Here is a 23909-nt window from a genome sequence, read left to right as displayed (position 1 = left end):
ACACAGACCCGTCAATTGTGACACATGTACCCTGATCCCATAAACCATGTATGAGGCATCACATGTGGCACACAGACCCGTCAATTGTGACACACGGGCCCTGACCCCATAAACCATGTTTGAGGCATCACCTGTGACACATGTACCCTGACCCCATAAACCATGTATGAGGCATCACATGTGGCACAGGAACACTGACCACAGAAGCCATGTATGGGGCATCACATGTGGCACACGGACCCTGACCCCAGAAACCATGTATGAGGCGTCAATTGTGACACACGGGCCCTGACCCCAGAAACCATGTATGAGGCATCACATGTGGCACACGGACCCTGACCCCAGAAACCATGTATGAGGCATCACATGTGGCACACGGACCCTGACCCCCAGAAACCATGTATGAGGCATCACATGAGGCATAGGAACACTGACCCATGGGTATGCCTTTGTGTGTTACTTCACCCTAATGCAATCCTCCATGCCTACAGGCAACCATCTAACATCCCCTTTTACCTTTCCCAGCAGCTTATCCGGCTGAAAGGCGGAGCCAAGGTGGGCGAGGGTCGCGTGGAGGTGCTGCGGAAGGGCGTGTGGGGCACGGTGTGCGACGACCGCTGGAACCTGCAGGCGGCTAGCGTGGTGTGCCGTGAACTAGGCTTCGGCAGTGCCAAGGAGGCACCCACTGGTGCCCGCATGGGTCAAGGTAAGTGGGTGAGGGAGGCAGGTGGGAGACCCCAACTCACCCCAGAGAGCTGCCGCCTGATTGAGGGGCAAGACGAGGCACACAGAGTATCTATCAACTCCTCTCCCTGGCGTTATTCTGCCATGCATGGAGAAGAGGCCTGGGGAACAGAGGGCAGGGGGTGTCTGAATCAGGACGCCAGATGGGCAGACAGACCTCTACTCGCTGGGGGGTGAGATGGGCTGCTAGGCGCATCATGGAGAGAGAGAAGAGTGGTAAGCGTGTGGTGCAGCCCTGTAGAGCTCAAGGGGTGGATGGGGAATGGATGAAGGGGTCAAAGGAGGTGCTGCTGGCTGAGCTGAGGGTCTGACCGCTGCATGGATGGATGAGTGAGTGATTGTCTGGGAGCACCGAGGATAGGTGGACACCGCTATACAAGGGAACCCATAATGTGTAGGTAGGTGTGTAGGTTGCAGGTAAGGTGCAACGGCGTGCGTTCTCCTGGCAGTGGTGCCACCCCTGACCTCCCTCTACCCACCTCCAGGCATGGGTCCGATCCACATGAACGAGGTGCAGTGTTTGGGCACCGAGAAGTCTCTATGGAGCTGTCAGTACAAGAACATCACAGCAGAGGACTGTCAGCACTCGGAGGACGCTTCAGTGCGCTGCAATACACCATACATGGGCTTCGAGAACACGGTGAGTGAACCTTCCCCAAAGCCTGATCAGACCCCCAGATAGGCATGGTAGGGCACTCCAGAGCACATGAGACCCTCAAGCACCACCCACCTGATGCACTGTTCACAGGAGACCCTCAGGCTGGCAGAGAGTCAGAGCGGAGCCAGAGAGAAGGGAGAGCGCCAAAGCAATTCTGCCCTGAGGAGGCGTCCCTTGGGAGTGCCTGATGTAGCGCCCACAAGACGTGAGGTGAAATGGGGAGAAGGGCAGGCTGCATTGTGTTAAATCACATCAGTGTAGCTTGAACAGGAAATACTCTAGAACTTTTCATCAGGTTGAGAAGAAAAAAAGAGGGCGTGGGTGCTCCAGCGAGAGACTACATACTCTACGTCTGTTCCTGATGAGTTGCTTCTCCCCGATGGGATTTGCTATTTTGTAACAATCTGGCTGTTATTCAAAGCAGAAAACAAGAAGGGAGAACAGCAGGTCCACCCATGTTAGCACTTCTTGCCCATGTATAACCACTTCCTATTACACCCATGCAATCACTTCCTGGTCTATGTATAAGCACCTCCTATTCCACCCACATAATTACTTCCTGGTCTATGTATAAGCACCTCCTATTACACCCATGCAATCACTTCCTGGTCTATGTATAAGCACCTCCTATTCCACCCACATAATTACTTCCTGGTCTATGTATAACCACTTCCTATTACACCCATGCAATCACTTCCTGGTCTATGTATAAGCACCTCCTATTACACCCATGCAATCACTTCCTGGTCTATGTATAAGCACCTCCTATTCCACCTACATAATCACTTCCTGCCCGTGTATTAGCATGTCCTGTTCCACCAACATTGTCACTTCCTGCCATGTGTACAACCACTTCCTATCCACATGCTCAATTAGTTCTAATTCTGGAGATACCTCATCTTTCTATCCCACACACCACACCTCATCTGCACAAGAAGGTCCCTAGAGGTAGAGAGACAGGGGATGGACAGGATTATGTGTGATGTATTATTCAGTGTATATTACTGTGTCACCACTGATGTCCCTGCATCGCCTGAGAGTCAGTCTGTCTGTGTGCGCATGTCTGTCTGTCAGTCCCTGGCCATGCATGTGTCCGCATGCTCCTCGTTGTGTCGTGTAGTTCAACGGCTGAGTTAGTGTGCATGAATGTCACAGTGGTTGTGTTGCTTAGCTGTGTTAGCATCGACTGTGGCCTGTATATATGTGACAATCAGCCTTTGTGTTTTGTGTGCTTTGAGTTGTGAGTTAATATCTGTGTGTGTTGCTGTGTCTATGGCTGATCTTTGTGCAGCTTGTGCATCCATTGGCGAGCTTGGTGTGTCCATCCCTGTTTGATGGGTCATTGTGTTGCTTGCATGTCCTTCACTGGGCGTAGGCCTGAGATTGAGTATTGGTATTTTTGTGACCTGTATTCACCAGTCGTTGCCTTGCTTCTGTATCCATCACTCGGATCCTACCTAAGGTTGCGCATCAGTGTTTTTATGTGCGTTTGTCACTGTATTATTCACTCACGGTTTTGCTCACTCACATGACCATCAGGGGGTGTACGCCTATATTTGTGTCGGAGAGTTTTTTGTCACATTTGTGGGTCTGCATTGTGCCTCTGTTTCCCCAGTGAGTTTTTGCCTCTTTCGTGCTCATGTGTCACTGTATTGATCACTTAGTGTCGCTCACTCACATGACCATCGGGGGGGTTACGCCTATATTTGTGTCAGAGTACTTTTTGTCACAACATTTGTGGGTCTGCGTTGTGTCTCTGTTTACATTGTGAGTTTCCGCCTCTTTCGTGCTCACGTGTCACTGTGCGTTGCACCTCTCCCTGCCCAGTTCACTAAAATGTTTCAATTCTGGGTTATTCAAGCGCCTGCAAAAACTCTCATCTTGAAAGCCCTTTAGAGGGAAGAAAGATATAATTTACCCTCTTCAAGAAAAAGAGGAAGTGGGAATATTAGAAAATTCCCTACTGACAGAATACCTACCCTTGTCTCCATTGCCTCATGTTCTACTACAAGAGTGGGTTTGAGTATCTCCCACTGCCCCTGGCCTCTCCCTTCTCTGGAGAAGACTGGGGGCTTCCTGCTGATGGTGCAGCTGCTCCCATGTCACAGGCTCTCTTCCGCCTCGGTACAAGAGTGACAACTTCCTGTTGTCGGAGGAGTTCTACCATGTCACAGACCCTCTTCCTCCTTTGGGACACGAGTGACAACCTCCTACTGATGGAAGAGCTGCTCCAGTGTCACAGTCCCTCTTCCTCTTCTGGACAAGAGTGACAACCTCCTACTGATGGAAGAGCTGCTCCAGTGTCACAGTCCCTCTTCCTCCTTTGGGACACGAGTGACAACCTCCTACTGATGGAAGAGCTGCTCCAGTGTCACAGTCCCTCTTCCTCTTCTGGATAAGAGTGACAACCTCCTACTGATGGAAGAGCTGCTCCAGTGTCACAGTCCCTCTTCCTCTTCTGGACAAGAGTGACAACCTCCTACTGATGGAAGAGCTGCTCCAGTGTCACAGTCCCTCTTCCTCCTTTGGGACAAGAGTGACAACCTCCTACTGATGGAAGAGCTGCTCCAGTGTCACAGTCCCTCTTCCTCTTCTGGACAAGAGTGACAACCTCCTACTGATGGAAGAGCTGCTCCAGTGTCACAGTCCCTCTTCCTCCTTTGGGACAAGAGTGACAACCTCCTACTGATGGGGGAGCTGCTCCAGTGTCACAGTCCCTCTTCCTCTTCTGGACAAGAGTGACAACCTCCTACTGATGGGGGAGCTGCTCCAGTGTCACAGTCCCTCTTCCTCTTCTGGACAAGAGTGACAACCTCCTACTGATAGAAGAGCTGCTCCAGTGTCACAGTCCCTCTTCCTCCTTTGGGACAAGAGTGACAACCTCCTACTGATGGAAGAGCTGCTCCAGTGTCACAGTCCCTCTTCCTCTTCTGGACAAGAGTGACAACCTCCTACTGATGGGGGAGCTGCTCCAGTGTCACAGTCCCTCTTCCTCCTTTGGGACAAGAGTGACAACCTCCTACTGATGGAAGAGCTGCTCCAGTGTCACAGTCCCTCTTCCTCTTCTGGACACGAGTGACAACCTCCTACTGATAGAAGAGCTGCTCCAGTGTCACAGTCTCTCTTCCTCCTTTGGGACAAGAGTGACAACCTCCTACTGATGGAAGAGCTGCTCCAGTGTCACAGTCCCTCTTCCTCTTCTGGACAAGAGTGACAACCTCCTACTGATGGGGGAGCTGCTCCAGTGTCACAGTCCCTCTTCCTCTTCTGGACAAGAGTGACAACCTCCTACTGATGGGGGAGCTGCTCCAGTGTCACAGTCCCTCTTCCTCTTCTGGACAAGAGTGACAACCTCCTACTGATAGAAGAGCTGCTCCAGTGTCACAGTCCCTCTTCCTCCTTTGGGACAAGAGTGACAACCTCCTACTGATGGAAGAGCTGCTCCAGTGTCACAGTCCCTCTTCCTCTTCTGGACAAGAGTGACAACCTCCTACTGATGGGGGAGCTGCTCCAGTGTCACAGTCCCTCTTCCTCCTTTGGGACAAGAGTGACAACCTCCTACTGATGGAAGAGCTGCTCCAGTGTCACAGTCCCTCTTCCTCTTCTGGACACGAGTGACAACCTCCTACTGATAGAAGAGCTGCTCCAGTGTCACAGTCCCTCTTCCTCCTTTGGGACAAGAGTGACAACCTCCTACTGATGGAAGAGCTGCTCCAGTGTCACAGTCACTCTTCCTCTTCTGGACAAGAGTGACAACCTCCTACTGATGGAAGAGCTGCTCCAGTGTCACAGTCCCTCTTCCTCTTCTGGATAAGAGTGACAACCTCCTACTGATGGGGAGCTGTTCTTGGCCACAGGTACCTCCACGAAGCACGTTAACCATTGCTTGTCTAGGGACATCCCCTTCAGCCAGGCATCCGGCAGCTTGGCAATGATTAGGGCAGGCAGCGTGACTCTAGAGGGACTTCTCGTTCAATGAAAGGCACTGAATCACCTGAACACCATCCCTGGCCACCACACACATGGGGGGTATCCAGAGTCTGATGGCTTATCGAGAAGGGGCGATCACACGCTGCTCTCGGAGGGCCTGAAAGTAACACCAAGGGGTGCTGCCGGGAACGCTCCACGGTGCCCTCTTAAAACCATGGGGTGATCCTGAAAGACACACGTCTCACCCCAAAGGCTGCCTAGAGGGTATCCTAGTGCTCTCAGAAGGCACCAATGTCCTAGGAAGGCACTGAGGTGGCACCGTAAGTCCTACTGCTATCCATTACAGACCTATTGTGGTTCAAGGCGGTCAGAGGGTACTACTAAAAGTCAAGGTCACCCTAGAAGCGTTTTGCACCCTGGGAGTGGATTAAGGACACCTGCAAAGGTCCAGGGTCCACAGTTGTGTCCTGAGAAGACTTTCAGCAGCTCTTTCACTGGATTCAGCAAGAGCGAGCCTCCCTTAGATGGCTTCTTCTATGACTGCTCTAGTCTGGGGGTCACCCTTGTCTTTGCCTCCCCATCCACCACGCCCTAGTTGTGCCTCATTCTACCTACAGCTGGATCTTGTCCAGGGGTAGACCTTCTGTCTGGATTGTCTCTCATTCCAGGGATATCTCATCTGCCAGTGGAAAGGTTGGGACCTCCCATACTTTGGCAAGTTTCCAGTAATCCATGTTCTTGTGGAGGTCTTCACCAACAGGTGTGAAGATACTGGTACTTGCTCACTCTGCTATTTCTTCTGCGCACCACCAGTTGATGTGAATACAATAAGCAGATGGAGCCAGTAACACCAACGTTTGCACCTACCCGTGTGGCAGGAGGGGGGAGTCTTTGGAGAAACAGCTGGGCTGGTTACAAGCATCGGCAGAAGTGTTAGAGTCCCTCCCCAAGCTCCAGCCTTTGGATAACCCAAATGAGCTAACGGTGATAAGTGGGCAAATCCTCTGTCAAAATGTCTGCTTGTTTGTTGTCACCGCCCCTCCCTTCTCTTACCTCCTCATCATACCCTCCTTCTAGGGCACCTCTAGTCAACTGCTTGTCTTTTGTCGCTATTTCTTTCTTCCTCCCCTTTTTTACCGCCCCTCGCCCCTGATACTTTTGTGTCTCCACACTCCAGTTCCTGCCTCCTTTGTGTGTCCCATCCATCTAAATACTCTCTTCCATCTTTACTCCTCCTCCACTTTCATCCTCCTCTGTCATTACCCCCATCTCCTTCGGCCTTTGTCTTTCCCACCCCTTCATCTACTCTCTTCTCTCTTTACCACTCTACCACTCATCTACTAATACCCTCTTTATCTTTACCACTATTTCTTTTGTCTGCACCGCCACCCACCTCCACCGTCATTGTCTGCACATGCCCTCTACTGTGACCCTCCTCTGCCTGCAGCTCTCGTCACTTCTCTCTCTCTTCACTTCACATTTCCTCCTTCTCTGTCCACCTCACCCCTTCATCTTCTTCTCCAGTCTCCGCCTGCCTCTCCCTGCTGTCTCCTCTCTGTACCTGCACCTGCACCTCCGCCTCTTCCCCCTTCTCTGCCTCACCTTCCTCATCCCCCATTTTTATTCACATCCCCATCTTCCCTGTTCACTGCCTCAACAGTTCTAATTGTACACTTTCTATGCCCCACTTTCCTTACCCCTCCTTCTATAGTACACCTCCTCCTTCTCTACCTCCACTTCTCCCATCCCCTTCTGTACGTGCATCTCCCATCTTCTCCCTTCTCTGTCTCTACCTCCCTCATTCTACACTTGCACCTCAACATCTTACCCCTTATCCACCTCCACCAATCCAATCTTCCTCCTTCACAGCCAGAACTCCCCATCTTCCCCCTTCTCTGCAGAACTCCCCCATCTTCCCCATTCAATGCCTGAACTCCCTCCCCTTACCTCCTCCATGCTTGAACTCCCCCATTTTCTCCCTCCCCTGCCTGAACTCCCCCATCTTCTTCCTTCTCTGCTTGAAATTTCCCATCTTCTCCCATCTCTGTCTCTACCTCCCTCATTCTGTACTTGAACCTCAACATCTTCCCCCTTCTCCATCTCCACCTCCACTTTTACAATCTTCCTCTTCTCTGCCGGAACTCCCCCATCTTCCCTCTTCTCTGCCTGATCTGCCTCATCTTCCCCTTCTTGGCCTAAACTTCCTCATCTTCCCACTTCTCTGCCTCAACTCCCCAATCTTTTCCTTCTCTGCCTGAACTCCACCATCTTCCTCCTTCTCTGCCTGACCTCCCCTGTCATCCCTCTTCTCTGCCTAAACTTCCCCATCTTCCCCTTCTCTGTCTGAACTCCTCCATCTTCCCCTTCTCTGCCTGAACTCCTCCATCTTCTCCTTTCTCTGCCTGAATACCCCCATCTTCCCTCTTCTCTGCCAGAACTCCCTCATCTTCTCCTTCTCTGCCTGAACTCCCCAATCTTTCCCCTTCTCTGTCTGAACTCCCCATCTTCCTCATTCTCTGCCTGAACTTCTCCATCTTCTCCCTTCTCTGCCTGAATGCCCCATCTTCCCTCTTCTCTGCCTGAACTTCCTCATCTTCTCCTTCTCTGCCTGAACTCCCCATCTGCCCCCTTCTCTGCCTCAACATTTCTCATCTTCCTCCTTCCATACCTGAACTCCCCCATCTTCCCTCTTCCATGCCTGAACTCTCCATCTCACCCCTCCCATGTCTGAGCTCCCCCATCTTCCCCTTCCATGCCCGAACTCCCCCACCTTCCCCTTCTCTGCATCAACTCTCCCATCTTCCGCTTTCTCTGCCTGAACTTTCCCATCTTCCCTCTTCCTTGCCTGAACTCCCCCATCTCACCCTTTTCATACCTGAACTGCCCCATCTTCCCCCTTCCGTGCCTGAACTCCCCCATCTTCCCCTTTCCATGCCTGAACTGCCCCATCTTCCCCCGCCCATGCCTGAACTCCCCCATCTCCCCCTTCTCTGCCTGAACTCTTCCATCTTTGCTCTTCCTTGCCTGAACTCTCCCATCTCACCCCTTCCATGCCTGAACTCCCCCATCTTCCCCCTTCTTTGCCTGAACTCCCCCATCTTCCCCTTCTCTGCCTGAACTCCCCATCTTCCTCCTTCTCTGCCTGAACTCCTTCATCTTCCCTCTTCCTTGCCTGAACTCCCCCATCTCACCCTTTCCATACCTGAACTCCCCCATCTTCCCCCTTCCGTGCCTGAACTCCTCCATCTTCCCCTTTCCATGCCTGAACTGCCCCATCTTCCCCCTCCCATGCCTCAACTCCCCCGACTCCCCCTGCCTGAACTCTTCCATCTTTGCTCTTCCTTGCCTGAACTCTCCCACCATCCCCTTCTCTGCCTGAACTCACCCATCTTTCTCCTTCTCTGCCTGAACTCCTCCATCTTCCCCCTTTTCTGTCTGAAATCCCCATTTTCCCTCTCCTCATCATGAAATCCCTCACCTTCCTATTCTCTGCTTGAACTCCCTCTATTTCCCCCTTCTCTGCCTCAATTCCCCCATCTTCTCTCTTCTCTGCCTCCAATTTTCTCATGTTCCCCTTCCATTCCTGAAATCCCTCTCTTCCCCCTTCCATGCCTGAACTCCCCCATCTTCCCCTTCTCTGCATCAACTCCCCCATCTTCCCCATTCTCTGGCTGAACTCCCCCATCGTCCTGCTTCTCTGCCTGAACTCCTCCATCTTCCCTCTTCCTTGCCTGAACTCCCCCATCTTCCCCCTTCCATGCCTGAACTCCCCCATCTTCCCCCTTCCGTGCCTGAACTCCCCATCTTCCCCCTCACATGTCTGAAGTCCTCCATCTTCCCCTTCCATGCCTGAACTCCCCCATATTCACCCTTCTCTGCCTCAACTCTCCCATCTTCCCCTTTCCATGACTGAACTCCCCCATCTTCCCCCTCCCATGCCTGAACTCCCCCATCTTCCCCCTTCTCTGCCTGAACTCTTCCATGATCGCTCTTCCTTGCCTGAACTCCCCCATCTTCCCCCTTCTCTGCCTGAACTCCCCCATCTTCCCATTCTCTGTCCGAACTCCCACACCTTTCCCCTTCTCTGCCTGAACTCCCCCATCTTGCCCTTCTCTGCCTGAAATCCTCCATCTTCTCCCTTCTCTTCTTGAATGGCCCCATCTTCCCTCTTCTCTGCCCAAACTCCCTCATCTTCTCGTTCTTTGCCTGAACTCCTCCATCGTCCCCCTTCTCTGACTGAACTCCCCCATCTTCCCCCTTCTCTGCCTAAACTCCCCATCTCACCCAGTCCATGCCTGAACTGTCCATTGCCCTCCTTCTGTGCTTGCACCTCCGCCAGTTTGTTGTTTCTCCCCATCGCTCCCTCTCTGCCACCACCATCATCCCAGCTGTAGCTGTACCTCCTCCATCTTCTGCTTTCTGTGTCTGCACCCCCTCCTCTTCTCTTCTTGTCTCCACCTCCTTTGTCCCTTCCTCATTCTCTCCTATCTGTCCTCCTCATTCTTTTTATCATTTGCACACCCCCTTCCACCAACTTTCATCAGCATCTCCTCTTCATCTCCTCTTCATCGCCTCCTCATCTCCTTTCTCTTCCTTTTCACCTCCCCTCTTTGCTGTATGTGCCGTCACCTCAACGACACCCTCTCATTTGATTGCACTTCCTGTGTTTTTTCTGTCATCTGTCGGTATCTCCCTTGCATTGCCACCCTGCAGTACACAGCCCTCCTCATGTCCCTCTTCAGTGTCTGCACTCTCCCCCACTGCCAACCTGCTCTATATAACCCTCCTCATGTCCCTCTTCAGTGTCTGCACCCCCTCCACTGCCACCCTGCTGTATATTACCCTCCAGTGTCCCTCTTCAGTGTCTGCACTCCTCTCCACTGCCAGCCTGCTGTATATAACCCTACTCTTGTCCCTCTTCAGTGTCTGCACCCCCTCCACTGCCCCCTGCTGTATATAAACCTCCCCATGTCCCTCTTCAGTGACTGTACTCCCCTCCACTGCCACCCTGCTGTATATAACCCTCCCATGTCCTTCTTCAGTGTCTGCACCCCCCTCCACAGCCACCCTGCTGTATATAACCTTCCCATGTCCTTCTTCAGTGTCTGCACTCCTCTCCACTGCCAGCCTGCTGTATATACCCCTCCTGTGTATACACCTCCCCTTGTCCCTCTTCAGTGTCTGCACCCCCCTCCACTGCCACCCTGCTGTATAGAAACCTCCCCATGTCCTTCTTCAGTGTCTGCACCCCCTCAACTGCCACCCTGCTGTATATAACCCTACCCATGTCCCTCTTCAGTGTCTGAACTCCCCTTCACTGCCACCCTGCTGTACACAACCCTCCTCATGTCCCTCTTCAGTGTCTGCACTCCCCTCCACTGCCACCCTGCTGTGTATAACCCTCCCCTGGTCCCTCTTCAGTGTCTGCACTCCCCTCCACTGCCCCCTGCTGTATATAACCCTCCCCATGTCCCTCTTCAGTGTCTGCACCCCCCTCCACTGCCCCCTGCTGCATATAAACCTCCCCATGTCCCTCTTCAGTGTCTTCACTCCTCTCCACTGCCACCGTGCTGTATAGAACCCTCCCCATGTCCTTCTTCAGTGTCTGCACTCCCCTCCACAGCCACACTGCTGTATATTACCCTCCAGTGTCCCTCTTCAGGGTCTGCACTCCTCTCCACTGCCAGCCTGCTGTATATACCCCTCCTGTGTATACACCTCCCCTTGTCCCTCTTCAGTGTCTGCACCCCCCTCCATTGCCACTCTGCTGTGTATAACCCTCCCCTGGTCCCTCTTCAGTGTCTGCACTCCCCTCCACTGCCCCCTGCTGTATATAACCCTCCCCATTTCCCTGTTCAGTGTCTGCACCCCCCTCCACTGCCCCCTGCTGTATATAAACCTCCCTTTGTCCCTCTTCAGTGTCGGCACCCCCCTCCACTGCCCCCTGCTGTATATAACCCTCCTCTTGTCCCTCTTCAGTGTCTGCACTTTCCTGCACTGCCACCTGTTGTATATACCCCTCCCCATGTCCCTCATCAGTGTCTGCACTCCCCTCCACTGCCCCCTGCTGCATATAAACCTCCCCATGTCCCTCTTCAGTGTCTGCCATCCCCTCCAGTGCCCCCTGCTGCATATAAACCTCCCCATGTCCCTCTTCAGTGTCTGCACTCCCCTCCACTGCCCCTGCTGTATATAACCCTCCTCTTGTCCCTCTTCAGTGTCTGCACTTTCCTGCACTGCCACCTGTTGTATATAGCCCTCCCCATGTCCCTCATCAGTGACTGCCCTCCCCTCCAGTGCCCCCTGCTGTATATAAACCTCCCTTTGTCCCTCTTCAGTCTCTGCACTCCCCTCCACTGCCACCCTGCAGTACACAACCCTCCCCATGTCCCTCTTCAGTGTCGCCAACCTTGCTGTATTTAAACATTCTTTGTCCATCTTCAGTGTCTGCACTCCCTTGCACTGCCACCTGTTGTATATAAACCACCTCATGTCCCTCTTCAGTGTCTATACTCCCCTCTAATGGTTCCTTCTGTGTCTTCTCCTCTCCGTGGTCTCTTCTGCGTCTACACTAGGCACCAGCCTGTCTTTCCTTCATTCATTGCTTACTGGTCAGCACCAGCCTGGACTTTCATCATGGCTGCTCTGCGCAGTGTCAGCGGAGAGACCCCCACACTCTGACCTGGAGAGAGGCGCTGCCATGGTCATCGCTGGGTCCGCAGACCCAGCCCCTACTTGTCATATTAACCTCTTGCAACTTTCCTCCTTGGAGGTAGCTGATTTCAGCCCACCTGCACCATGATGTCATTATGACGTCATGAAGTAAAACAGAAGAAGCCTGCTTAGTGGCCAGTCCTGGGAATCATATGCAAATAAGGCATTAATAATTCAGTGCTTCTCCAATGAAGTTATGTATCCACCCATGTGGTCTCCCTGAGCCCTGATTAACGTCCAGGCTTGGTCCCACTAACTTCAAATACTGTTCCCACAATGCTAACCCGTCTCTACGCCAACCCGCAGATACGCCTGAGTGGGGGAAGGAACCGCCTGGAGGGCCGGGTAGAAGTGCAGCTGCCTGGGAATGGCAGCAAAGCTCTGAGATGGGGCCTGGTCTGCGGCGAAGGCTGGGGGAATAAAGAAGCCGCCGTTGTGTGCCGCCAGCTGGGCTTGGGATACGCCAACAGCGCACTGCAAGTAGGTATCACTGGCAACAGCGCGCATGGCCCAGGTGCCAGGGCCAGCAGCGTCAGAACAATGTAGGTCTAGAGTCATGTGCACAGCAAGAGCGGCTACTGGGCGGGATTAGAGCAGACCAAACCAATGAGGAGCAGGGACGCGTGCTTGTATTGAGGAACAGTCTCCTTGAATCCTCCAGAAAGCACTAGGAGATAGGACTAAGCCTTCAAACATTAAAAGATTGGCTTCCAAAATCTCAGGCTGGAATTCCAAATGTAAAAAGTGGACAACAAAAAGTAATGGACCATGGACACGCTCGGTGCAGTTACACAGAGATTCAATGAAATATGTTTACAAAAAAAAGAATTGGACTTTTAATCAATCTGTGTATAAATGTTCAAAGTTGTCTACTAAAAGAGTGAGCTAAAAATGAAAGAATAACCCTATAATAGGAAACGTAGGCTACCAAAAGAAATGTGTGGACTGACAAAACCAGAGGGTGGGCGGCGCTTAAGTACACAATGGGTCACTGAACTGTCCATTGGCCGCCAAAATCAGTGAATGAGCTACCAAACCAAAGAGTGGGCTAGCACGAGCAGCGAGAGGACCATGGCAACCACCAGAATAACTAACTAAATCTGTTGAGGGCTAGCCACAGAAGGGTGTGTAGTTTAATTGTAAACAATACAGTGTAGACTACTGTATGCACTAGAGTTTAAATATCCATTGTCTTATTTTTAATGTTTGACTTTCCATTCCCACTTCTTTCTTTCAAACTGAAGATTCTTTGTAACTTGGGCAGAAAGTGACACCTTTGCTAGCCCTCCTGGCGGCAGAGTGTGGCCAAAAAGAACAATGTGGACCACCCTCCACCTCTTCTTCTCCTGGCCTCTCTGTCAGCAGTTGTCTTTCCATAGCTGGATATGTCACAACCATGATGGAACATACATAAAAGCTTTGTGTGGCCTGTTATGAAGTTAGCATACTAGTAGTTGGGAGTGGGCGGAGCTAGGGGGCCAGAGGAAGCGGAGGAGCGGACACAGGAAAGGGGCAGTTAGAGTAGGGACAGGGCATGAGCAAGATGTACTAAATAAAGCTCCAGTTTAGATAGCACAAAGTGTCTGTGTTTATTGTAGCACGATGCTACAACTGGCGACGAGGGTAGGATAGAGCAAGCCCCACTGTGTGCATAGCCTCACAAGGACGCCCTGTCCCGAGCTCGAAAACGCTGCTGAATGGAGCCACGCTGCCGCCTGAAGGACGAGGCCAGCAGCTGTTGAGATTGCCCTTCAAAGTCTGTGAGGGAGCAGAGGGCCGAAGAAACGAGCGCTGAACCGCTCGAGAGCCAAGCAGTCGATCGCGTTAAAACGCGTCTCACGCTGGAAGGGTGTGCCCTGGGTGAGTGGCCCGTGTGCAGAGATCGGGAGCCCACTCCGACCCTGTACTGTGCCCAGGAAGAAAGAAGAAGTGCCCCAGAGCCGTGTTCGGCGTCCACGATGTGCCACCAGCAAGCGCTGCTAAGAGCGCTGCAATTTGAGCCCGGGCGCTGGTGGAGATCGGAAAACCTCACGCCTAATGCGTGAGGTTTGGCAGGTCGTCGGCGCGAGAGAGCGGGAACTGCGGAGGTGAGCTGGGAGCCCACCCCAATCTCACCTGATGTCCATAGTGGCTGAGGAGGAGTGAATCCTGGCGTGGACTGCCCCAGAAGCCGACCGCCGGTGAGTCCTGAGTGACCTTGAATGAATGAGCCTGGAGAGCCAGCCTCGTGTGTGCCTGCAGTGACGGCGGCCATCTTGAAGTCAGGCGTCTGGGAAGGACAACCCTGTACAGAGTAAAGGCGGCCATTTTGAAGTCAGGCACTGGTAAAAGAAACAAGCATTGGCCAATAAACAAGCATTGGCAACAGATATAAAACAAGCACTGGTAAACAAACAAGCATTGGCGACAGAAATAAAACAAGCACTGGCAAAGAAACAAGTATTGGCAAATAAACAAGCATTGACACCGGAAGTCAAACAAGCACTGGCGAGCAAACAAGCATTGGTATCTGCAATTAAACAAGCATTGATAAGTAAGCAATCAGTGGCAAGCAAGCAAGCATTGGCAAGGAAACAAGCATTGGTGAAACCAAGTGAGATTGCTGCAAAATGTCCGACGAAGACAACACTCAGCCTCCAACAAATGACGCCAGTCCCCAGGCCACAGGTGGGTCGTTCCTGCGGGCGCCCGCGCCTCTCAAGGTGACAACTGGAGGGAGTATGGGTCCCAGATGGCAAGAATGGCTGGAAGAGTTTGAAGATTATGTTGACGGATCGGACATTGTAAGGGACAAAAAGAAGCTGATTGCCCTGCGCAACCTGGCGGGGCAAGAGATAGTTAAAATAATCAAGGACCTTCCTGCTACTGACACGGATACTTACGACAAAGCACGTGACGTTTTGAATAAAAAATTTCTTCACAAAAGAAATGTAGACTACGAACGCCACACGTTCCACTCCGCTCGGCAAGGGAAGGATGAGCCCATGAGTGCCTTCATGATGCGTCTGCGGAGACTGCCCAAGCACTGTGAATTTGATAATTTCTCAACAGATGCCGCCATCAAATCACAAATAATAGACGGATGTTATTCTGATCAACTTAGGAGGCGCCTACTGAGAAAAGTACATGAACTAGATGACATAGAGGAGATGACACGAGTTTATGGTCAGGCGGAGAAGTACGCAGCCGATATTGAAACAGAACACAAAGGGAGTCATGAACAAGTGCGACGTGTGCACGCCAAAAGCGACAGTCGAAGGAGCTCAAGAGACAGACAATGGAGGTCGCACACGTCTTCCCGTCAAGAACAATCAAAATATCAGCGACGAGAACCATGGAAGAAAGAGAGAAAATCGGAAAGAGTGAGGAAATGTTACCGATGTGGGTATGATTACCCTCATGTGGACAGCTGCCCTGCCATGGGTCAGAGATGTCGGAAGTGCGGTCGAACTAACCATTTCGAAGTGATGTGTGGGTACTACAATAAGGAGAAACGAAGTGGTACCACAAGGACACCACGATCTGACACACGAAGCAGAGCCCCAAGAATGTCTCGGTCCGACACCCGAAGACACCATGCGCAAGCTGTCCAAGACCAGACGGAGCAGTCCTCGGGGTCGTCGCACTCTAGCAGAGAGTCACGTCGGTCCAGGTGGGAGCGGAGGTCACCCTCCAGAGAATCCAGACCGTCGTCCCGAGACTCAGCATACACCATCGAGTACCTGAACCTGGCGGCAGATCCGGACCAGCTTAAGAAATACCTTCGGCTGGATATCAAAGTTGGCAATCACGACACAAAGTTTGTACTAGACTCTGGTGCATCCTTAAACTACATTCCAGTCACCGAATACGAAAGAATGAGCCCACGGCCTCCTCTGACATTTGCACCCGTGAGAGTCTTCACATGGATGGCCAAGAAGCCACTCCCCTGCCTGAGGAAGTTCTCGACGACTCTTAAACATGACAACACAACCATATCAGCGGTCATCCATGTCATCAAGGGCCCAGAGGCAGACTGTCTATTGAGCTTGCCAACCGCTGAACGGCTTCACCTAGTAGAAATTCTTTTCAAGGTCAGCGACAACCAAGATGTGACTCGCCAGTTTCCCGGATTGTTTCAGGGATTGGGCAAATTGAAAGACTGTCAGGTGCGACTGCATATTAATGAACAAGTCAGACCCGTCGCCCAACACCCTCGACGGGTACCATTTCATCTACAGACTGCTGTTGAGGAAGAACTCCAGGATCTGTTAGCCGCAGATATCATCGAGCGCACTGATGGCCCGACCCCATGGGTATCACCAGTAGTTATTGTCCCAAAGAAGGGCACGGCCAACAAAGTCAGACTCTGTGTAGACATGCGCCTGCCCAACACTGCAATCGAAAGAGAGTGACACCCGGGACCACATTTGAGCGATATGATCGCAGCGCTTAATGGGGCCACCGTGTTTTCCAAGTTGGATTTAAATAAAGGGTACCATCAACTGGAACTGGATGTAGGGTCAAGATATATCACCACCTTTGCAACCCATCTGGGGTTGTTTAGATATAAAAGACTGAACTTCGGAGTTTCCTCAGCGGCCGAAATATTTCAGGAAACAATTAGGCAAGTCATTCAAAACATTCCTAACACGCTCAACTATAGCGATGACATCCTTGTCTATGGTTCTGATGTACGAGAACACGATATCGCACTCAATCGTGTCTGTCATGCCCTATTGGAGGCAAACCTGACTCTGAACAAAGAGAAGTGCGAGTTTCACCAGGCCACACTGAAGTTCTTTGGACATATCTTTTCTGGAGCTGGCATGAAGCCTGACCCTGACAAAATTGTGACCTAAAACAACACCAAGAGTCCCCAAGATGTCAGTGAACTCAGGTCGTTTCTTGGAATGGCCAGCTATTGTGATCGTTATATTAGGGACTACCCAACGATCAGCCATCCCCTCCGCATGCTAACCAAACAGGGTCAACCATTTGAATGGACTCCCCAATGTGAGCAGTCATTCAAGGAAATCAAGAAAGCGGTGGAATCAGCGGATCACCTGTCATACTTCAACCCAAAGCGAAAGACTGAGATAACTGTGGATGCCAGCCCCGTGGGGCTTGGAGCGATCCTGGCACAATATGAGAATGACTCAGATCAACGCCGTGTCATTGCCTACGCGAGTCGTAGTCTGACTGACCCGGAACGGGCCTACTCACAGCCCGAAAAGGAGAGCCTAGCCGTAGTATGGGCATGTGAACATTTTCATGTTTTCATATATGGCAAACATTTCACTTTAATTACAGACCATCAAGCTCTTATCACCATTTATGGAAACCCACGATCCAAGATGCCCCAGAGGATTGAAAGGTGGGGCCTACGGTTACAGGAATATACTTTCACCATAATCCACAAACCAGGGAAGTCTGAAAATCCAGCGGACTACATGTCCCGGCACCCACTTCCATCGTCAGCTTCCAATTCATCCATCGCAGAAGAGTACATTCACTTTGTGACTGACCGAGCTCTACCTCCAGCTATCCCCATGGATACCCTTCGGGAGAGTACGGCACAGGACGTCATCCTGCAGAAAGTCCTTCACAGGGTTCAAAACAATCGATGGAGACACGACCCTCAGGATGAGAATGCCGACTCCTCGGTCCAACGTGAAATGCAGGCCTTCCGGCATGTGAGTGGCGAACTGTCGGCCACCACTGATGGCATACTGTTGCGAGACCAGAGGATTGTAATCCCCACTCAACTGAGACAAGGAGTGGTTGATCTTGCACATGAAGGGCATCGGGGGATTGTGTCAACCAAACGAGCACTAAGGGAACGAGTGTGGTTTCCATACCTCGATCAATTGGTGGAAGCCACCTTGAAGGATTGTCATCTTTGTCAACTCACTAGCAAGAGCGATCCCCCGGCACCATTACACATGACCACCCTACCCAGTGGTGTGTGGCAAGAGGTCGCTATTGATTTCTATGGACCCCTGTTATTGGGCAAATATGTACTGGCCATTATTGATGAATATTCTAGATATCCCATTGCATGCTTCGTACCGTCCACAAACGCCTCCAGTACTCTTAAAGTACTTGATGAAGTCTTTGCAACGTGGGGGGTTCCCAAGACAGTTAAATCGGACAATGGGCCCCCTTTCAATGGGAAAGACTTTGCAGCCTTTGCGAAACACCTAGACTTTCATCACCGTAGGATTACACCCCTCTGGCCACAGGCAAATGGGACAATTGAGAGATTCATGGCCACGCTCAAAAAGACCTTCCAACATGCTAACGTGGAAGGAAGGGATCTGCAAGCAGCACTCAATGAAGTCCTCCGAGCTTATCGCACAACTCCTCACGCAACGACTGGCCAGTGCCCAGCGACCCTCATGCTGAGACGTCCCATGAGGAATCGCATTCCAACATGGGATGGAGCCTTGAAAGCATCATCATCTGCAAGAGATCCACATGAAATAAGAGCAACTGACGAACGCAACAAAGGAAAAATGAAGGCCTACGCAGACCACCGGAGAAGAGCGAGGTCACTATCGTTACATGAAGGGGACCATGTTATCGTCAAGCAGGAGCCACAGAAAAAGACCGACTGTCTATTCAAGGACGAACCATTGGTGGTCACAAAAAGGAAAGGAACTATGTTGACGGCGGAGTCCGAGCAGCGGCGAGTCACGAGAAACATCTCGCACTTTAAGAAACTGCCACAAGATACCTCCAGAACCATGATGAGTGAAATGGACACTCCCAGTTCGGAAGAACTACATTCAGATGATCGTGAGAGCACTGCTCCGATCATTGAGACACTGAGTACTAATAGTCCGAGAGCCAGGTCGCCACGACCTCATCGTGACGTACGTCCACCCAAGAGACTGATCGTAGAGATGGACTGAGAAGTCAGTATGTTTTGTTTGTTTTGTCACAAAGGGGGGAGATGTTATGAAGTTAGCACACCAGTAGCTGGGAGTGGGCGGAGCTAGGGGGCCAGAGGAAGAGGAGGAGCGGACACAGGAAAGGGGCAGTTAGAGTAGGGACAGGGCATGAGCAAGATGTACTAAATAAAGCTCCAGTTTAGATAGCACAAAGTGTCTGTGTTTATTGTAGCACGATGCTACATGGCCAAGGTTTGGAAAACCTGTGCATGGAGCGCCACAGACAGGACCTGCTGCAGGTGCGATAAGTGCCACAAGGTGTGTTTTGGGCTGTGACGCAGAAGGATAGAGAGACAGCCCTCTTCAGCGCTGTGTGGTGTGCAGTGCAGTTACTAGATACTAGGACGGCCCCAGTAAACTGCTTAACCTCCACCTGTAGTATCCCACCAGGATACCCAAACCTGGTATCCTGCCACTTCCACAACCCTCCAAAACCCTGCACCCTTAGCACTCATCATGTTCTGACCACTACACAAGAACCCATCCATGGCCGTCCGCCACCCCAAGCTGAGAAGATTCGCCCTCTCTCGCATCTTGCTCCACCACTGCCTACAATGCTCCCAGCCACTGCCAGCCTGCTTCCATGGCCTTGAAGGACACATCTTAACTGATTGATTCATAACTTGTTTCCTTTTGAAGACTCTAAAGAGAGTGTTGCCTTTCATTCCATTGGGCCTGCAGAAGAGGCACTTTTTGTTTATTTTGAAAAGTGTTTTTTACATAAGTTACAAACGCTGCAGAACGCCGCATCACGGTTACTTCTCGGCATCCCGAAGTACAAATCCACATCTCAAGCATCGATTCAACTACACTAGCTCCCCTTGGGTAAACGCATCCAGTTCTGGGCACAACAAGCGTTTCCAGCGCTACACCCCGGCTCGCGCCCTGCGCTCATCCTCCAGTGGAAACCTTGTAATCCCCAGATTTAGGAAGGCCAGCTGGGGTGGGAGAGGATTCATCTCATGCACATCGAGGCTGTGGTACTCACTCCAGATGGAACTAAAACTCAAGCCAGATCTACTGGAATTCAGGAAGAAGCTGAAAACCTGCCTATTTACTAAATAATCCTGGTATCTTTTAGATTTTCAGCTTGTCCATGGCTGCTAGCGCCTAGATACCCCGGGTGATTGTCATGCTTTATAAATTCAATTTTTATTTCATCGCACATGTAGCGCTCAGACTCGCTCGAGGGCAGTCTCTAGACGCAGTTGGTAGCAAGCTACCTTGGAATAGCTCTATCTTCAGAGGCTTATTGAAGACGGTCAACAGGGTGAAATGACTGAACTCAATAACAGCAAACTCCAGAGTCTGGGACTCCATTCTGGAAAGGCCCTTCTAACCAGGTAACTAGGATTTGAGCAGAGAGCTGTCAAAAGATGAAGAGCAGCCTCCTTAGACTTCTGGCAAGAGAATAGGTGAAAAAAATCAGTTCTTTAGAATTCACAGCGAGATAGAGAATACAGTAATAGATATCGCCTGGAGTGTGTATGTTCTTGTGCGGGCCTCCATTGCAGAGATCTTCTGGTTGCAGTGATATGATCCCTTGTATTAAAGCCTTTTATAAGCCTCAGCCCCCATTCTGCGCTCTCCGAAGCCTCCAGTTCAGAAGGGAAGGGAGTCGCACCACCACAGCCCTTACTCTGCTGGAAGGTGTCAAGTGGTGTGCCTCCATGTATGAAGTTCACGAAAACAACTGCTCAGTACTGCCATTTTTTGCACGTTAAAATAAGAGGCGCAAGAAACAGATTTTGATCTTAGCGGAGGGCGATGAATTGGCCAAAAACATCAAGAAGGGGAACAGAGGGCAGTCTCTGGCCCACCTTCCCTGCCAAGAACTATAAGCTTGTTTGTAAAACTTTTCAGTTCTAGGCCATTAATTGCCATCCCTTCTCGAACACTGGTACGCGTAATCTGAAAGTCTAGGCCAGCCAATGGATCCTGGGTACATTTAATGAAAATGTGTGTGTCCTCTGTCCCGGATTCATCCTTCCTCCAAATTACACCTCCCACCTGGCATCCTACTTCGCCAACCTCATAAAACCTGTACAACACAGTTTCTTTCTTCCGATTTTCCAAATCCAATGTCATATCCATACGCCCCAAGCCCTAACGCCTACTGTCAGGACTACTGTTGTCCACTCACTCCCCAGGCAATCCGGCTTTATATAAAGCTGAGAATCGAAGAGCTGGGAACACTCTTCACACTTGGTTCTATTTTGACTGTTAGAATGATCGTTTCCCTCCAGCGGGGCAGCTAACCTCACCCTCCTGTGTGGCTGCGAAAACATAACCCAGAGTTGGCTTTTGTGTCAATCCCCGGGCAAGGCTAGGTAATCAACAATTACCATACATAGCAGTCTTTGAAATAAAATCTCTTATTGTTAAATTACATAGTGTGTTTTCTTGGCCGCTCACTGATAATTGATGCCTTTGTGGAGAAGTGTGGCTCACTGGTTAGAGCAGGAAGACCCTGAAGCAGAGGTCAGACCCGGGACCAGGGTTCAATTCCCGACGCGGCAGGGTCTTGAGCTCAAATGTCCATGGACTCGATAATTCTCGCTCCGGTGCCTGACCTAATCATGGGTTCACACTCTGCAACTCTGGGCATTAAGCTTGCTTAATCTCCACAACGGCCCCCTGCGGCGGGATGCCTGGCTTTCACCTTGGGGATGCCCTGTAGGGGCTATCTCACAGGGAAAAAGCCAGGACGGGTTCCCAAGGCAAGCGCGGCTATACCCCTTCGGGGGTCGATTCAGGCGCTATATAAGAAACATAATAATAATAATTTGGGTAATTGTCGCGCTCTACAAATTTAAAGTCCAATCAAATAATTAAACTTCACAACACCATTTTGTTTTTTTCTTCTTACTTTTTGACTATCAATTTAAAATATAATTTCTTCTTTATACATTAATAACAGTAATTTGCTTCTTAACATTTTATCAGTGCATTTCAGAGTTAAATTTCCTTTATTTGGATTGAAGTCCAATAGCACACCATTGGCAAATGATTTAATCAATAATTGAATACTGTCAAGCAATTGAAACTATCTGAACAAAGATGAATTGAAGCCCTGGTTAAATAAACATCTTGCAGAATCATTGTCCACAAACTAACTTTATACTTCATTCCTAAAATACAATTAAAAGCCTCCAGAATACCTGAACGTTTCAAGGATAAAGTCTCTGGTTCATCCGTTAAGGATCGATTTAGAATATTCTTTCAAACTGTTGCTGGAAGAGGTAGTTACCTATGTCAAAGGTACAGGCCATATTTATTGACAATTACCTTTAATGGCAGGAGACATTATCCTGGTCACGGGTGGTGTACAAAGTTAATGCTCTCCTATTAAGAATTCATAACGTTTGGACACGGTTCAACGGATAATGCTGCAAAAAGAGAAATCACAATTTTATTAGTCAACTGCTTCGGTTTATTTGACATCCTACCTGTTCCAGATTTGGATTCTTTTTTTATTTAGAGCGCACTGGAACAGCTATGGGAGCCCACATAGCCCACGTTAATGCAAGATTATACATGTAGCATTTGGAAACTCTTAATATATCATTGGGACTGTGGCTCAGTGGAGTAATACACAAACACTTGAGAGATATGTGTTTCGCGTCATGATCACGGCTTTGGGTCCTGATGGGAATAACAAACACAAAACGGTAGAGGGGGACCTGGGGGAGATTTAAAGACCAAGCTCTGGGTACTATCCCCAACAGAACCAATATACACCAAAGGTACCAGAGGGTCTCAGGTAAGTGTGCCCATATACAAGAAACCAGACCAGAACTCACCCTTACAACCAGGTAGTGAAAAAGAGAGCTCTCCGTGGATGAGGACAAATACCCATCAGTCACCATTCGGATCCGCCCTTCATCATTTGGGATTTTATCCGTACCACCCGTCAGAGATTATCGGTACTCTCCTAGGAGGTCAACCCGGTGGTAGGGGGTATCCTCACTAGAGTAAGGAGACGACAGTGTGGTGTACCACTCGATGTAGGTGAGTGGTAGACAAGATGGGACTGGGGTGTGCAGTGCAAAAGAAGATGTGAGGGAACAAAAAACCAAAAGGAGTGGATTTAAAATTGGTTAAGGCTAAGCACCAAACAATGATTTGTTCCAATTGTGCTTACCGTACCAATGTTAAAAACAGTACGCCTGCTGACTGACCAATTATGTGGACAGTCTCAGGACAGTGTGGTCGACTAGTTTCAGCAATTCAACGACTTATTTTGTCATTGCTTTCTTCAGGACCAATAACTACAAATAAAAGCTACTACACCATGTAAAAAAAAAGTAACACCCCGAGAACACACAACAAGTGCAGACAGTCACCTGAACGTTCTGGGTGTCCTTACAGTCTGTGCAGAACACTGTAGGAAGTGGGTGAGAGAAAAGGTTTACAAGTAAAAATGGGCCACATAGTCCAACCATCAAATATGCTTTGGACTGGAACATGACAGTATGTTGTTAAAAAGCACTACCTGAATGCAACCTTGATATAAAGACATTTGGGTAAAAAGTTAGTAACTACCAAATGTTAGTAAACTCTTACCTAAACATGTAAGGTAAGATGGCCTCACCCCACCTGGCTGTGGCTCAGGGGAAGAATGAAGCACCGCTCTAGAAAACATGTAGGACACACATTAATACATAAATTGCACGAGATAAAAACAACATAGCCCCTGTGCCTTAAATAAGCAGACAGAACATGGTCATCTAGACCAATCAAAGTAATTAAATGGTGAAGGGCAGCTAGCACTGTTGTAAACCCACTAGCAAAAACGCGAGGGTCCTCCTTACCTGACCGTCGGTACTCCTGGCCGGCGTCCTGGCCATCTGGGGAGGTACCGACGGCTGGCGAGGAGATATTAATATACTCAATCGTGATAGGGAGAGAGATCACGTGGAGTAACT

At 50.4% G+C, this 23909-nt stretch overlaps 1 protein-coding gene across 3 annotated transcripts in view; it reads left to right on the top strand.

The window, feature by feature from the left end:
* LOXL3 (lysyl oxidase like 3) overlaps positions 1-23909 on the top strand; it is a 125112-nt gene that overhangs the window by 13031 nt on the left and 88172 nt on the right. Inside the window, exons 3-5 of one of the 3 annotated variants that reach the window (XM_086964404.1) lie at positions 529-706; positions 1230-1384; positions 12353-12526. In XM_086964404.1, the coding sequence (XP_086820530.1) occupies positions 529-706; positions 1230-1384; positions 12353-12526 (507 nt within the window). Of the gene's footprint in view, positions 1-525; positions 707-1229; positions 1385-12352; positions 12527-23909 lie in introns of all 3 variants that reach the window. The other 2 variants (XM_086964403.1, XM_086964405.1) reach the window with 2 other exon arrangements.

The sequence above is a fragment of the Lissotriton vulgaris genome, chromosome 3_2, assembly GCF_964263255.1.
Source record: "Lissotriton vulgaris chromosome 3_2, aLisVul1.2, whole genome shotgun sequence".
Lineage (NCBI taxonomy): Eukaryota > Metazoa > Chordata > Amphibia > Caudata > Salamandridae > Lissotriton > Lissotriton vulgaris.
Note: the sequence above shows the minus strand (reverse complement) of the source record. Positions and strands in the feature narration are given on the sequence as shown.